General features: G+C 43.9%; 2 protein-coding genes across 8 annotated transcripts in view; one reads left to right on the forward strand and one right to left on the reverse strand.

The window, feature by feature from the left end:
* Window positions 1–8111, forward strand: part of depdc5 (DEP domain containing 5, GATOR1 subcomplex subunit) — a 29487-nt gene extending 21376 nt beyond the window's left edge. For all 6 annotated transcript variants that reach the window (XM_020619571.1, XM_020619575.1, XM_020619576.1 and 3 more), the window contains 5 exons: window positions 2263–2432; window positions 3215–3386; window positions 3473–3533; window positions 4295–4377; window positions 5600–8111. In XM_020619571.1, the coding sequence (XP_020475227.1) occupies window positions 2263–2432; window positions 3215–3386; window positions 3473–3533; window positions 4295–4377; window positions 5600–5898 (785 nt within the window). In that variant the 3' untranslated portion in view covers window positions 5899–8111. The remainder of the gene's footprint in view (window positions 1–2262; window positions 2433–3214; window positions 3387–3472; window positions 3534–4294; window positions 4378–5599) is intronic.
* Window positions 8112–8211: 100 nt separating this feature from the next.
* LOC109971374 (major facilitator superfamily domain-containing protein 12-like) lies at window positions 8212–17164 on the reverse strand. 2 transcript variants are annotated; one of them, XM_020619579.1, is made up of 12 exons: window positions 17073–17164; window positions 16379–16616; window positions 15949–16068; window positions 13860–14070; window positions 13631–13760; window positions 12485–12703; window positions 12202–12294; window positions 12022–12114; window positions 10704–10874; window positions 10507–10601; window positions 8826–8956; window positions 8212–8702 (listed from the first exon to the last, which is right to left on the reverse strand). In XM_020619579.1, the coding sequence occupies exons 2-12, from the start codon at window positions 16524–16526 to the stop codon at window positions 8659–8661; spliced, it is 1455 nt and encodes a 484-aa protein (XP_020475235.1). In that variant the 5' UTR covers window positions 16527–16616; window positions 17073–17164; the 3' UTR covers window positions 8212–8658. The 2 variants fall into 2 exon arrangements, with proteins under 2 accessions (XP_020475235.1, XP_020475234.1); XM_020619578.1 differs by having other exon boundaries at window positions 16379–16806; window positions 17073–17160.
* Window positions 17165–17329: the final 165 nt, after the last annotated feature.

The following is a 17329-nucleotide window of genomic DNA, read 5'->3' on the forward strand; positions in this document are numbered from 1 at the left end:
CTGAGATGGTAAGTGGCAGTATCCTGCGGAAATCCAACAATATAGTGCATGAGATAGAGAGCAAAATGGGAAAGGAGACGGGTGGTGCTGGGAAGCTGCATGTTTATAAAGAAAAACATCAAGCAGAATGAAGTGCAGTAAAATAAATATATTTTCCTGGGTAGGTTATCACCACAAATAGGCTAAAGTCTGTGTGTTCACTTGTTTATCACCGGCTCTCTGCTCAGCTGACTATATCAAAAGCTAGCAGAATGAAATCAAGTTAAAATGACAATAAATCATCCAATAAAAATAATGAGGATTTTAACAAATGATCAGATGGCATAGAGAGGCACCTAGTCGGCACAGCATGACTGCATGTAGTACAGCATGTAGTACTGAGGTTTACTGTCTGTATCGTTTAACTTAGAGCTGAGAGTGAGACCGCCACCAGTTCACTACAGTTTACTATGAATACTGTTTTCTTGTATCACAGCTCAGACGTGCTTCCAGTTGACCCGTCAACATCAGTAAAAAAATACAGTCTGTGCTGCAGATTGTGTTTAAAACAAACCAAAAATAATGAGCCCAACCACAGATGTAACATTCACCGCCCCAGCTTAGTTCCACTGAGTTACTAATTTTTCATCGCTCCTCACTGCAGAACTGATCCAAGTAGCATTTCATGACATCTCCTTTGTTTTGTGACCCAGATACTGGACCCAGCTCTCATGACAGTGGCCTGTAGATCTGCACTAAACAGCCGCTGGTGTGTTTTGCAATGTGTAGAGCATGCAGACTGTCTGTAGTTGTATTCATCCATCCACAGTGGAATCTGTCTGATGTGGCCACATCGCTGATTGATGTGAGCAAATGTTTCCACCTCCACAGCTCAATCAGTGCATGCTGTGTGATTAGTGTGTAGCTGACCTAGGATCAGCAGTAGCTGGTGTGCATGCTGTGGTGTTAGTGGCTGTGGGTTAGTAGTGCTGTGGTGTGCGATGTCCTCGCCTGTCGCTCTCTTCCTGGCTTTTCAGCAGAAAGTACAGTCACAACAAAGCAAGTTGTGCCAGCGTTTCTGCTACCATTTGATTCTGGCCTCATACACCTGCTGAAAGCTTTGCCACCTCAGCTTCTTGGAAAATGCTTGAACTTTGCAACCTTCATGCTTTCCCAGTGTGCTATCTGACAATCTGGACTGGATTCTTGGAGCAGTCATAATGTGATGATGAAATCATTTACTATACTCCTTTCAGACATGAAGTCCAAGCAAAATCTGGACAACAGGGTACGGCGGATCCTTTTAGACATGTACCAGCTGACACACATGCAGCACATGATCCGGGCAGCTCAGCAGTGGTTCTTTGGTAGTAATGAAAGGTTCCAAGTTGTACTTGAGAGCCATTCTTTTTATCTTTGTGCCCAAATGTCTCTGCCTGCTCCAAATCCACAGCGGTGGAGCAAGCTAGAACAAAGCTGTGAGTCAGAGACATAAAATGTTCTTTTCTGATTGTTTGACTGCCTCGTTGTCCTGCTGTGGGCTCTTTGCTGCACTTCAGCTCTTATACCTCAGACAGGTAAAAAAAAAAAAAAAAAAAGACATAACAATGAGGAATGAAGCCATACGATTCAGGTCCTTTCAGAGTGCTTCCCCCACCACTAGCCCAGTCCCATGGATGGAAACAAAGAAGTCACTGACCCTGTTCTCATATTCAGTCACACGGGTAATATCTGGACATTGTACTAGGGAGCCGGCAGGGTAATGTCTGAGTAGACTTGCCTGGACATTTTCCAGCCACGTGTATTCACACATACAACCTACCCGCACGAGGTCCAGGCAATGCCACTTCATGTCTGAAAGGGGTTTTCGACACAGACTGTATTCATAGCATATTTGTTATTTGTTATACCAGGAAACCTCTCTTTGTACTGGGATAACACACGCTTTAGTTAAACCAGCAATGGGAGTAAATTTGGTTTAGTGATGGATTCACAGTATTTGAATGAATTCAGTTTGTTGGCCAGCACTGCGATTCTCAGTTGGCATTGTTACATTTTCTGGCAGTCATTATAGAAACATTAAAAAACATTTTTTGTTAGGATCTTTTAAATTATTTATTTCAAATTAATCTGCAAGTACATTTAGAAGTGGAAGACTGAGTCTCCATCCAGGACTCACCACCTCATTTCTAACTCCTCCATCTGCCTGCATCACATATCCATCTCCCCTTCTTTTGCTTTCCTTGCCTCCCGTCTTCCTGTCGCTCTCTCTCGGTCCTCCAGCTGCCACAGTGCCAGAGCAGAAGACGGTCACTCTGGATGTGGACGTCAACAACCGCAGCGACCGAACCGAATGGTGCAGCTGTTATTACCATGGAAACTTCTCCCTCAGCACTGCCTTTGAGATCAAGCTGCACTGGATGGCTGTCACTGCTGCAGTGCTCTTTGAGATGGTAAGTGGGTGTCTCTCCTCCACCCCAGCTTTGTATCACACCTCATCTTTCACGTCAAGAGAGGCGTGATCAAAATAGCTCGTGACATCTTCACACAAATCCAAACTGCATTCCAAACACTCCGAATCTTCACATGCCACGTTGTTTCAAAAGATGAATGAAGAAACACACTAGTAACAACAATAGTGAGATGACAGAAAGAATACACAGAATTGAGATAGTAGTAAAGTATTCATCCCCGGTCGCTCTGATTTGTTTCTGTGAGCTTCCTCCTGTAAAGCACCAGTCACTGGGTTGGTACTTATTTGTGTTCAGATATCTCTTCAGTATTTAATACACTGACAAAGTGAAACTCCACTTGTTTTTCAATGGCATTGCTCTTTGTAAAGCCTTAGCAGATAGAAATGATTATTCTAAATGAAAAATGAGCTCTGAGTTTTAGAAAGTTGTTTTTGCTCTTTAGAACTTGAAAACTTTGAAGCTCTTGATCTCAGAATAGTTCAGGTCGCACATAGAGCCTCATCGATGTCACCATCTTTTGCTACTGAGTTACTAACAGAACATAAAGAGACACATTCTAATAGAGGCATCATTATAAAAGTTCAGCTCGTGTGCTAGTTTGCATAACAGATTGTCTTGCCACAGGGAGTTTGTCATTGAGTGTGAACGCCCACTGGAGGAGTTTGACATTACATGAGCAGGAAAAGGAAGTCTGTGTTATAGCTGTACAGATCTACAGAGACCGGATTTCAGCCAGTTTTAAACCAGGCGTTTTGTGTCAGGTCCAAGGTTGGCACAGGAAGGCAGCCTCCTGCGGCTTCCTGTTGGTTCCTGTGCTGGAGGTTCCTTTTGCGCTGACGTCATACCTTTATGGAGACCCACTGAGAGTCCAGCTTTTCATCCCTCTGAACATCCAGTGTCTGCTGAAGAACAGCAACGACAACCTGTTTGAAGGTACAGCAACCCTCTGGAACTCTGTGTGCATGTGTGTGGTGTCTGTTTAGCAGCTCAACATCCATCTGTTTCCATTCATCAATCAGGTTTTGAACCAGAGACCTACTGGGACAGGATGCAGCTCTTTCAGGAGGCCATACTATACAGGTTGGTGCTGTTTAATGGTCTTCCAGGCTTTTAGCAAACAATGACCATTACATTGGTGCTTCCTTCCTGAGAGTGACGCATTTAAAAATCTCTTTTCTTCTCAGTAATGTTATTTGCATGTTTGTTCTTATTCACATGAATGCATAATAACAGAGGTTGTATCTGATTGTATCCAGTGTAGCTGCTGGTAGGATTAGCACTGGGGGACTGACCACACATGTAGTACGAGTAGTTTGTTCAGGTTTGGTTACACACCCAGTTTTATCAGCCTCTGGGAAATTCTTGTTATATGGCAGATAGTTTTTTAGTAACTTACAGCATGTCTTGGCAGGTAGGTAGATAGCTTTACCTGTGCCTTGATTTTTTTAAGCTAGTAATGTCCATAAGTGCCTGTTTAAAAAAAAAAATGGAGGCATACAGTTTGTTTGTCACTAGCTAACGTACTGCTATTGCTTTTCACTCCTTGTAGCATCATTTAAAAACAGATGTATTGCACTCACACTCTTCAACAAAATGATATCTTATACTTAGTTTTCTATAAATTCAGTTACTGTTAAAGCATATGTTTTTGTTTCTGTTTTTGTTTGTTTTTTTACAGGAACTATATTTATGATTGTAATGCCACAGCACTGTAGCTGGAACCATTATTTAGTGTGCTAGGATTTACAGTGACTGACTAAGTTCTGTCTTGACCAAATCTGTTTTCTGAATTTTTGAGTTGCTTCACCCAAAATGTGTAAATGGTGTGCTTTCTCTTCCAGATTTGGCTTCGTGCATGACAAGTTTTCAGCTTCTGCCTTTAATTTCCCCTCTGAGAACAAGCTGCAGTACATTCACGTAACAGGTTTGTGACATCACAACAGAAAACCTTTTGGTCACTAGACAATGGGAGGCTTACAGTCAGTACATAAACTATTCAGAGCCTTCACTTAGTCCTTGGTCAAAGCACCTTTGGCAGCAGCGACAGCCTCAAGTCTTCTTGAGAATGAAGCTACCAGCTTAGCAAACTTTTCTTTTTGGAATTTTCTTCCATTCTTCTTGGCAGAATTGTTCTAGGCCAGTCAGGTTGGATGGGGAGTGTCGGTGCACAGCCATGTTCAGGTCTCTCCAGGGATGTTCTGTTGGGTTCAGGTCCAGACTCTGGCTGGGCTGCCCTAGAACTTCCACAGAGTTTTCCTGAAGCCACTCCTGTGTTTTCTTGGCTGTATACTTCATTGTCTTGTTGAGATGTAAACCTTGGTCCCAGCCTGACATCCTGAGCACTTAAAGAGAAGGTTTTCATTCAGAATAGCTCTATATGTTTTTGTGTCCATCCTTCCTTCTGTCCTGACTAATCTCCCAGTCCCCACAACCTGATGCTGCCACCACCATGTGTGAATGTAGGGATGGTATCAGTGAGGTGATGCTCAGTGCCTAGTTTTCTCCACACAAACTGTTGGGAATCTTTGTTTCATCAGACCAGAGGACTTTACTTCTCATGATCGACTACTCTGTTTGGCTGGGAGGCTCTGTCGGTGAAGTCCGGTTGCAAATCTCTTCCATTTGAGAATGATGAAGTCCACCGTGCTCCTGGGCACTTCTGATATTGCAGAGATGTTCTTGTGTCCTGCCCCAGATCTGTGTCTTGACACTGTCCTGCCTCACAGGTCTGTGGACAGCTCACCTCATGGCTTGGCTTTCACTCTGACATACACCATCAGCTGTGAGACCTTATACAGATGGGTGTGTACCTTTCCTAATTATACCCAGGGCATTAAATTAGGCACAGGTGGACTCTAATCAAACTGCAGAAGCATCTCACTGACAGGAGCAGGATGCACCAGAGCTCAAGTGTCATAACAAAAGCTTTGAATCCTTATGTAAATGGACTTTTCAGATTTACAAACCACTCCAAAAGCCTGTTTTCACTTTATCATTGTGGAGCATTGTGTGTAGATTGATAAGGAAAAAAATTATTGAATCCTTTTATTTTAAGATGGGTGGAAAACTTAAAATGTGGAAAACTTAAAAGGGTCTCAAAACATTTTGTACTGACTGTAAATCCTGCACGACCTGTTTCCTGCCAGGCACCGTGTTCCTGCAGCTGCCATACTCCAAGAGGAAGTACTCCACTGGGCAGCAACGCCGGCGCAGAAATTCTACCACATCCAACAGCCAGGGGCCGTTCAGCAGTGAGGAGCCGGTTGGTTACTACTGGGCCTACAACACGATGCTGACCAAAGTGTGGAGGACAGGCGTGCTGGGTGATGAGAGGCTGGCCGACCGCCTCCTCCGAGACTTCACCGACTTTTGTGCCAACAAGGACAACAGACTCCTGACCTTTTGGGACAGCTGTCAAGAGAGAATGAATGCCAGCGCCCCTTGAAGCAAGGACCACTGCCTGGCTGTGAAGCACCCAATGGTTTTAGACGTCCTCATAATTTTAATGTCATGTCCATCTGACAGTCTGTACGAGTACTTTCAGTCAAAACAATTTGAAAAATGTTACAGCTGTCTGTTGTTACTACAGGCAGGGAGTGTTTATTCGGTTGACATGTTGGGACCCTGGCCACTACAGGATGTCCACCCCAAGAAAACCAGCTGGTCTTCATAAACACTGTCAGTAACAGATGGGGAAATGATAGCTGTGGATTGTGTGGTGTGAAATTAAACAGTGCCTACAGGAAAAACAGCACTTAACTTTTGAAGTCAGTAATTTTCAGAGGCTGGTCTGCATCCTGCTTTTAAATCCAACAATGACCTGAAACCTGAGAACTCATCGCTGATGTGACATGGCACAAAAGGCCTGAGTCGGACTTCTGCAATAAGCAGTTAATCTTAAGTTAACTTGATCAATAGATTTTTAAAAAGCCTTGGGTTTGCAAGAAACTGAAGAAGAAAGGCAGGTTGAATCAAGACAGTATAATTTCTGATCAACTGTCTGCAAAAGAAACTGAGCTGGTGACTGAGGTCACGGCCACAAGACAACTTCTCAAATCACCACCATACGGTTTCAATCTTGGCAGGCGAGTCTCCAGTTTTAATACAGGCAGTAGTAGCACATTCATCCACCCAGAACACGCCTTTGATCGTCTTAATCTATATTCTTTTCCATTACTATCCTTTGAATCAGATCAGTTTATAAACGACTCCTTAATGTAGCACAACATGAGTGAACAAGACAGGACGCACATATGTGTAAACTCTGACAAGAGATGCTGTGTTTATGTGAAGGAGGAGGGTAATATTCTGTATGGAGGGGAGGTGAGCATGTAACAGAAGGAAAGAGGAAGAAATGATAATGAATACAAAACAAGCTCCATGTTTTTATATAAAATGTTTGTGGATGTTCAGGGTCAAGTCACCTGTGCCCCTATAAAATAAAATGTACTACATGATGCAGACCAGTAGCCTCCCCATGTCCCCGCTCAGAGGTGGCAGATAGGAAGCCTGCGAGCTGTGATGTTCCCCCTCATCTTGTTAATTTTAAGCTTTGAGGTTGAAAAACTGTCCAGGATTTTATAAGAAAAAACTATTTGAGAAGGTCAAGATATTTCTTCTTGAGACTGAGTGCTCCTTTGTGACCAGGAACACAAGGTCCAAGCTTTCGCTTCGACAGGACAGGTTTGCCCAGTGGTTCTGAAGATGCTCAAATTATTTTTAAGAGCAAGCACACATTGCCAGTTGCATCACATCAAACTGATTTGTTCCTTTATTACAAAAACACCATCATATTTAGAATCAAAGTTATCAAAAAGGCAACAACATAAAAAAAAGGACAAAGATTGATTGAGATTGATTAACAAAGCTTTTTGTACTGAACTGGAAATGAACAAAAGTTTCCCATAGCTCCAAGACAAACACCAGTACCTGCTCTGATACTCTGCCAGTGTGATTCCCTTTCATTTACATTATTTAATAAATACAATTATAGCACCAACCCCTTTAAAGTCTGAAGTCTGGCTATATCAAATATTTGCTAATCAGCTTTAATTATAAAATACATTTGTTATATTTATGTTCCATTTGGTCTATGATCTGCAAAGAAAGTGATTAAAATTGAAGCATCTCTACATAACAGTAAACTTCTGCCCCACAACTGAGAAAACCCAAATAAGACAGTTTGGTCTGGATGATTTCCAACAAAAACCAGTTATCCCAGTAACAGTTTCAAATGAACTTCAGCAGCTGTTAAACACTGTAAAGTTCTGGTAAACAAGACTTTACAGAGGGCATGGTGTTGACTGACCCAGGTCATTTTTGGTCCCACAGTAACATTCAAGGTGAGTTCATGTTAAGGGCTACCTGTGTGTTAAAGCAAGGCCTTCGCCGTCCTCATCATGTGATATTCTGTGGATTTCAGGGTCAGTTTCACTTGATAGTATGACTGCAATTCATCAGCTTTGGGGAACAGCATGCGGTGGAATGGCCTTTGAATGAAGCCCTGCCCTCTTCTTTGGCGTTTCTGAGCTGAATCACTTGAATACCCCGTAGAATGCATGTGGTTTCCTTTATCATCCTTTTGTGTGGCTCCGATGTCCCTGTGTAGCTGCAGTCGGTCAACCAGCAGGATGGCGGCTCCCTTTGTCCTGTGGAGTGGTCCACTTGGGGCAAGGTGATGTTTAGTCATGTCAGTCATTTGCTATGAAATCTACATGTCAGTGTGGTCCCAGCCTTTCCTCTGCTGCTCTGTATTGTCTACTTAAGTGCACCTGCCATAAAATCAAGTTTAACTGAGGACATTTTGACTAACAAGAACCAAAGGCTGAGCTCAACGCTGTCGGGACACAATGTTCAGGGCAAATACCAACGATCAAATGTGTGCAAATAATGCAAAGTCAAAATATGCTTTGTGATCCCTTCGACACACCTTTAGGAGGAACCTCCTGGAAATGGCTATAAATTGCTGTCAGTTAATGCAAGTCTAAAACTCTGCTTCTTAGTTCCTCTAGTTTCCTGCTCAGCCCTGTAAGAAAGTGTTAAACCTGCCAGTCAGGAATTCCCCTGTGGTTTCCCTGGAAAGCTAAACACAGAGTCTTAAAAAAATATCAAAGAAGTGAAAGTTCTTTCTGTCCAGAGTTTGTGCTTTTCTGTTCTATTTCACTGGAGTCCGCTTTAGGGAAGGTGGGGGGTGGGGGGGCTGCTCCTAGTTGACTCCGGTTGAATCGTCAGAGACGAGTGGCAGATCACCTAGACACACCCACAGGCAGGCAGGAAGTAAAAAGGTATCAAGGAAATAAGCAGTAATAACTCAAGGGAACATCCAAACTATGCAGACGAGTAAATCCTGCACAAACAGTGTAGCCGACTCACGTGATCTGATTCTGATTGGCCAGATGAGGATGGAGCACAGAGCCAAAGCTGCGATGACAGCCACGCCGCCCGTCACTATGACCATGATGTAGTGGTAGAACCACACGCAGGCCGGACAACACGTCACAGTACTGAGAGAAGTGACACAGTAGAGACCAGTCAAACCACCAAGGTCCACCATAGTGCCACTCTGTGGTTTTATTCTCTCACCTTTTCTTTTTGCATTTCTATGTTTGACAAGAGGTCATCTTCTCATACAGTACTACACAGTATATTCTGTGTTTTTACAATGTTGTCTTTGATTATGGTATACTGTGTAGTACTGTACGTAGACTGTAGCATCATACAGACTTTTTTCCATGGATTCAAACTTTATATTCATGTAGTTAGTATTACAGTTACAGCTGGAGGACATGTGACTGATTTAAACTAAAAGATTCAAACTGACTTTCAGGACCTTACAGCAGAGTAAAGACAACTAAAGGCAAAATGCCTTTGAAGTTTTGAGTGAAACAACTATGGGATGGATTTCCATGAAATGTTGTGTATTCATGTCGGCCTCAGGATGGATTGCATTAACCTCCTCTGACTTTATTTATTAAGCTCATTTTTGGCACTGACCCAACACTGAGTATGGTGTAATTTACCAAGGAGGGGCAGCTTGGTTTGGCACCAGGAGGAAAAAAAAAGGGAAGAAAAGCAGCACCACTGGGCGTTGTGTGTTTGGGCTTGTGCACAGTTCCTCATCTGAGACACTGTCGGTGTCACATTGGTGGGGAGGGTGTCACTAAATCACATCTCTCTTTTTGGGATGCAAGAGGAGAATGAAAGGCTTTCAGGTCGCACCATTATTCAGTCACTGTGTTACATGATTGCAATTCAAAAAGATTTGGGTTTTTTTTCCCCAACCAATATACAAATTCAGCAGCTGTAAACTGACACGTTCTTCCGCGCCCCATCTTGGTCCACACACGAGCGATGCAGGCACCAGGTCCTTATAAGCAGAAGCGCATTCAAATGAACATTGCTGTACTCATTCACATCACTAGGGTTCAGAAATGAGCAGCTACACTGAAAAACTGCAGGCACCTGACACTTTGTGCTCCTGATGGGTGGTTTAGAAAATATCCACCATAATCTCGTGTTATCATCAGGTCAGACCTTTCCCCATCAGCCTCTTCTGTCCTCTAAGATAAATGCCAACAGGCTAAACTCAGAGGACTGTGGTGAACACGTTACACCGGCTAAACATCACCCTGTCACTGTGACTGTCGACTTGTCTCGTCACTGTAAAATGAGCTTGATTAGTATTTAAAAAATAAAAATTGTGAAATGTCCCTTTAATTCTGAATCTTATTTTTTTTAAATGAATTAATTCTGGTCATTCATTAAAACTAATCTAACTATGAGGAGATTAACAGTGGGTCATCACTGAACCTAACGTTAGACAACGTTCTACAATGATTAAAGTGAGTTGTCAGTTTATTAGGTACACCCAGCTAGAACTATGGTAACTGTCATGTTTCGTTAGGAACTCCACAACATTTATTCACAAAGTGGTAAAGAGATGGGAGCTGTGTCTAGGGGGGCATTAGGATTAGAGTCAGGGATCAAGGTAAGTCTCCAGGAAATGAATTTAAGTCCACATCAGTGACAAAAACAAGGATGTGTGTGTACTAACTGGCAGGGATGCAGGCCCTGAATGACCATCACAGCCACTCCATTTGCCAGCTTATCGGTGAAACTCATGGCTCCATAAACAAAGGCTCCACTTTGCTGCAGACAGAGAAGCAGAGCTCAGCACAGGGGAAGAGGCAGAGCGACACCATCAGTGCGATCGCAACACGCCTCCGTCTCTCTCACAAACATACATCTTACCGTCTGATCAGCGATGAGCTCAGCAGTCATGGAAAGCGATATGACCAGGATGGTGGCCGACCCTGCCCCCAGCAGCACAGCTGGCCCGTACACCTGCCGACTCATTTTGTCGTTCAGCAGCACCCAGTAGGAAAAGGCCATGATCAGCAGGAGGCCCACAAAGTAGGTGAGCTGGAGCAGTCAGAGTCAGGACACAGAGTAAATCAGCACTGTTCTGGTTCTGATGATTCATATCAGTGTAGATCCATAGTTGATCCCGTTCAGACTGAGGTACTGTTTACCTCCCTGTGTGCTCACAGCTCTCACCTTATTGTACTTCATTTACAGTACCTGAGGCTACATGCTTCTTCTGTCTCCTCTCTTACTTTTTGCTGGCACTTTACTTTTTTTTTTTTACTTTCTCATTTAAAGTCCCTGAACATTCTAACAGATGGTAAAAATGGTAACTGGACTGCACACTTTTCTACCTTACCTGGACAAAGCGCTTTACAGATTCACCCATTCTCTCTCACTCACACACACACACACCCCGATGGCAGCAGAGCTGACATGCAAAGCACTGGCCTGGCCACTGGGAGCAACCTGGGGTTCAGTCCACTTTGACAGGTGGATTGAGGAGAACGGGAAGCGCCGAGCCTGCCATCACGGGTCGACCCGCTCCAGCCCTGAGCCACAGTGGCAAACAGAGCCACAGCTGTCCCCATATCCTGAGCTGAATGTTGCTAAAGACTAAATGGCACGCGACATGAACCACAGACACATTAAAAGGGTCACTGCTTGCTTTATTTCACTTGAGAGTTTTCTGTATTTCTTCTGCTTCTCATCATAGGTTTACAAACTATTCTAACCTGACCTAGTCACTATACAACTTAGCCCTGCACATCATATTTATAACCAGTTCATCTGCAGACTTTTTTTTTTTGATTAATCAATTCATTGTTTGGTCTATAAGCCAAGACTTCCAGGCACCCGGAGTGACGTCAACAAATTGGTTCTCCCTCACAAAGGACAAGCTGAGACCGGGAAACGTTTGGCTTCCGTTTAAAAATGTTCTTCATTTATTCCAGGTCGACCTGTGGACTGTTGTGCTCTAAAAATGAGTGGCTGTTTTACGGAAGTCCTGACATTTCAAACTTATTTGATTGAGACACTACAAATCAGAGACAACTAGTAAAACTTGACCACAGCCTGATTTGGTTCTAGTTATTCAAGGTAAAAGGTGAGAGTAGCCTGAGAGACTGAACTTCTTTTTCAAATTCAGTGCAACAGCTGTGATCCACAAGTCTGGAAACAGGCTGAGGCCGGAGGTTCTACTTACACATTTTCCAATGCGTTTACTGAGAGGCTTCATGAGGAATGAGGAAAGGAAGCCACTGACGTACATCACTAACGGGATGGTTGCTATGAAGTTCTGTAGGAGGGAACAGGAAAGAAACATCACAAAGAAGAGAAGGTCTCTCAGAAAATATCAGCTATACGAGTGAAATGGTGCCGTTACCTTGGGCAGATCCAGGGTGTTAATGAGATACATTGAGATGTAGGTCTGAGACAGATTGACTATCAACCTGGTGGACATGTAGAGTGCGGCCACCTGCAGAGACACAGACCTGTCAGCCGTGACTCGGATTCATGTTTCTGCATCAGTCAGTTTCACAAAAATGCAGCAGCTGGCCAGCTGTTGAAACGGGGACCGCTTACTGCAACAAGGCTTCTTCTGTCCCAGTCCCACTAGCCAAGCCATAGAGCCTAAGCTGTGGTCTCACTGAGCAGAGCCCTCCTACCTGGTAGAAAGAAGGCTGCTGCAGCCAACACTTCCACTGGAGAAGAGCTGAGGTGGTGTTGGGGCGACGGAGCAGAGGCCTCCGCTCCCCCTCTTCCTCCTCTATCCTCCTCCCCTCTGCTTCAGCCTCCATTCTTGTTCCAAGCCTACCCTCTGTGGTCCCCAGGTGGAAGAGTACGGAGGTGACAGCACCGATACCCAAGACAATCAACGCCAGGTCCTGTCATCAAACACAGCAAAGCACAGGTCCAGGCTTCTTATGCACAGGTCTATGGAAGCTGCTTCCCCCATGGGGTGTAAACGCAGCCTGTTGCTGCATACAGTGCAGTAAAACAACCCTCTCGTGACACAAAACCAGTACTGCTATGTTACACACTAAATGAAGCTCTTCTGGCAAAACAATATTTAAACCACCTTATCGGTTTTGTCTCTGCTGCCACTGCAGTTGATCACCACCAGTGTCACAGCCCTGTCAAGGCCTCCATAGGAAACCCTGGAAATAGCAGCTCTACATACAGCCGACAGCATCGCCACCAAAGTCTTCATCAAAAAATAACGCCTCTGCATCCACGTTAACTTGCATCATCTTTCCTGGCTGCACTTTAATCTGACATTTGATTCAGTTGGTAGATTATGTTTCTACATTACAAACTGCTCTTATGTTTGACTGATGTTCAGTTTCAGATTTCTCTTTTTTTAAGTGCAGGGGACATCAAAGTACCTTTTTATGGATTCAGAGAAGAGGCCCAGGACACAAAGTCCACTGCTGCTCATGAAGCCAACTGCCCTGAGTGGAAATAACAGTGGAAGAGGTACCAGGTTGTCTTAGCTCAGAGCTCCTCCCCTCTTGATTTGGCAGCTGGTCAAAAGAAGGAAATGACCTCCCTGTACCCCAGTGATGCTCAAATGGTCAGATCACGCTCCATTTTCAAGTTTTACATGTGAATTAAGATGTCACGAAACACAGGTATTACTGTCACTGGGCTTCCTGTGTGTAACCACAGGCACTTATTTAAGCTGCAGTAACTTCCAGTACTAACGTCCTTTAGGTGGTACTGCTCACCGTCAGTCTCTAGTGGTCACTTTCTGTAGCGCCACCTACTGCTCGATCAAAATACAGTGTTAAGTGATTAGAACTCCTGCTCACCCTGAAGACAGGGATATCTACGGGTCCGAGTGCATCACTGAGCGGGTCGCTGTCCTCTCCGGCATACAAGTAGAACAGCAGGTAGGCCACAGCGTACACTGTGATGTTGGCTATGACTGTGAACGCGTACCTACACACACACACACACACACACACACACACACACACAGCAGGCTCAGGACCAGCGCACCACCGTACTGTGGCCACTGTATGGGTGAATAAAGCATACCTGTAAGCAGTGAGTTCTACTCTAGCGTGCTCACAGGTGACCAGCTCTGGAATGAGAGACAGGTGAGAGATCTGCATGGCAGCCCAGCCGAACTGAAACACGACGATGAACGGGACAAAGTAGGTCAGACTGGCCCACTGTGGGGTGAGGGGGTCACAGCCTAGACACTGGTTGAAGATGAAGGCAAAGGACAGCATCACGCTCAGAGTACCTGGATAATACACACACACACACACACACACACACACACACAGAGACAAAAAAAAAAAAAAAAAAAAAAAAAAATATTCTTTGGTAAGCTGTCTGCAATTTATGTCACAAAACTGAAATGAAGCTTAAAATTCACAGTTCATTGCTCAAGAATCAATCAGGCTCATTACATTTTACACTGTATGTACAGTGGGTACGGAAAGTATTCAGCCCCCCTTAAATTTTTCACTCTTTGTTATATTGCAGCCATATGCTAAAATCATTTAAGTTCATTTTTTTCCTCATTAATGTACACACAGCACCCCATATTGACAGAAAAACACAGAATTTTTGACATTTTTGCAGATTTATTAAAAAAGAAAAACTGAAATATCACATGGTCATAAGTATTCAGACCCTTTGCTGTGACACTCATATATTTAACTTAGGTGCTGTCCATTTCTTCTGATCATCCCAGAGATGGTTCTACACCTTCATTTGAGTCCAGCTGTGTTTGATTATACTGATTGGACGTGATTAGGAAAAGCCACACACCTGTCTATATAAGACCCTACAGCTCACACTGCATGTCAGAGCAAATGAGAATCATGAAGTCAAAGGAACTGCCTGAAGAGCTCAGAGACAGAATTGTGGCAAGGCACAGATCTGGCCAAGGTTACAAAAAAATTTCTGCTGCACTTAAGGTTCCTAAGAGCACAGTGGCCTCCATAATCCTTAAATGGAAGACGTTTGGGACAACCAGAACCCTTCCTAGAGCTGGCCGTCTGGCCAAACTGAGCTATCGGGGGAGAAGAGCCTTGGTGAGAGAGGTACAGAAGAACCCAAAGATGACTGTGGCTGAGCTCCAGAGATGCAGTCGGGAGATGGGAGAAAGTTGTAGAAAGTCAACCATCACTGCAGCCCTCCACCAGTCGGGGCTTTATGGCAGAGTGGCCCGACGGAAGCCTCTCCTCAGTGCAAGACACATGAAAGCCTGCATGGAGTTTGCTAAAAAACACCTGAAGGACTCCAAGATGGTGAGAAATAAGATTCTCTGGTCTGATGAGACCAAGATAGAACTTTTTGGCCTTAATTCTAAGCGGTATCACTAAATTCCAACGGTCATCACTGGCATCTAGAAGCTATTATCATAGCTGTCTACAAGAGATCCAAGAAATCTTGACCTCAATGAGACTTTTTTTTTGTAAACTAAAGTATAACTAATTCTTAGCTTTTGTGTTACCCATATCACGAGGCCTGTCTGACCACAGCACAGCAGGTGCAATATAAAAAGATTGTGCCAAACACACATCTGACATTGTAAAAAGTTTATACTCTAGCTTTTCTTGTGTATGTGTGCATACTATTACTGTCAAGTCATTCAATAATGAAGGTCACATGACTAGACCACTTTAAGCCTCCTCCAACAGTTTAGAGCACATTACTGAACTGGATCAGTACAAAGTGTTAGGTAGCATATCGATTAGAAAAAGATGAATCCTCTTTATGACAACATGTACCCCACACAAACAAGAACTGGCTTCATCCCAGTAATTTTCCGTTCCAACAGATATCTAAATGCTGTGTTAAGTTTCATTAGGCTCACATTCACATGTGATATCTATCGGTGTGTACCAAACTTTAAGCCTTTGGGTCACTGTGCTCACTTTCTAAAGAACACAGTGTTATAAAATATGATGCAGATAATACACAAAAACTGGAAAAAGTACTGCATCTCCTAAACTTGGACCTCAAACTTTATTTCAAAGAGAGCTGTGAATGGGTTACAGGCTCTCTGACTTGACACTTTACTGTAAAATCCTTCCTGTAAATCATTTCTTAATCTCGTGGGACGATAAAGAGAGGCCACAGTGTAATACCATCCATTTGTATGACTTACCCACTAAATGCCATGTCTTCCTCTTGCCATAGTTTCCACAGCCAGGGGTTCTGTCAGACTCGTAGCCGATGAGAGGTGTACACACAGCATCAGCTACCTGTCCGACCAGCAGCAAGATGCCTGGCCCACAGTTCAGTAACACAAGTTATTCAAATAACTGATGAGTGACAGCAGACAGAATAAAGATGTATGACAAGGGTAGATATTCCTTGTATGGATTCAGTATAATTTCATTTCTACACTGCTATAAATATATGCAAATACATAAATACCCTCAACTAAAAAAGGCAAAACCAGTGTAAACAGAATAAAATCGATAGAGTTTAAACCCTGGATGCGGTCTGTAAATGATGAATTGTGAAGTCTTAATATACGATAGGCTTATGTATTATTACTAAGTGTATCATGATGGACGGACAGACAGACTCACCTGCATTCGTGTTATGGAACCCCAGGACTGAGTGGTAAAACACCAGCAGGTACGTGAACCACATGGACGCACACAGGTCGTTCAGAAAGTGGCCCACCGCATAGCTGAGCCTCCTGGGGACCGGCAGAGAGCCCTCTGTGTCCGGCATTATGGCTCGATGGAGACCACCTCAGTTTAAAACCAAATCACACCAGGCGCCTTCATTAGCTGTGCTGACAGGGGTGGAGCACGTTTCTAGCTGGAGAAGAGTTAGAACTGGATGAAAACAAACATTTTCACTTCTCCTTTTCGCTTTCTTTACAGACTCCGGTCGCGACGTTTGTCCGTTCGGCGCCTTATATGTTCGGCTCCAGACAAGTGTGGACAAAGACACGGTCCCTGTATCTCGGTGTCGGTTTCCTCTTATAGAGTCAGGTGACAGCGGGGAGCTGTGTCAAATCCGGGAGGAGCATGTGAGGAGGAACGAGAAGTGAAACAGGGCCACGCTGAAGGACACAGCATCACCGTCATTTCTCCCTTACACCGCGTCCAAACACCTAATCAGCCAGAAACAGCTAAAGCTACACACGGGCCAGATAAAAACCGCCAAAACACCATTAAAAGCCAGCTCAGAATTAAACACAGCTCTCGACAGACGGTTCTTCTCACATTTCACACAGCGGCCGCAAAATATGATGTCAAATCCGCCACTTACCGCCACCCAGGTGGTTACAGACTAAAAACACATCCACTGATAACAAGACGCACAGACGTCAACAATTACACAGACCGGCACGAATGGCGGAAGCATAAAAAGCCAGAATGGACCAATAGGAAACGCGTAGGCGGGGTTAAGTCCATCACGTGATTGCGGCTAAAGCTCGTGTACGAGCGACTGCTGTTGCATCATAAACCGAAAACATTACATATTAAAATATAAAACACTGGCATTTTTGGCATCTAGAAAGGAAG

This window comes from Monopterus albus, unplaced genomic scaffold (assembly GCF_001952655.1).
Source record: "Monopterus albus unplaced genomic scaffold, M_albus_1.0 scaffold223.1, whole genome shotgun sequence".
Taxonomy (NCBI): Eukaryota; Metazoa; Chordata; class Actinopteri; order Synbranchiformes; family Synbranchidae; genus Monopterus; species Monopterus albus.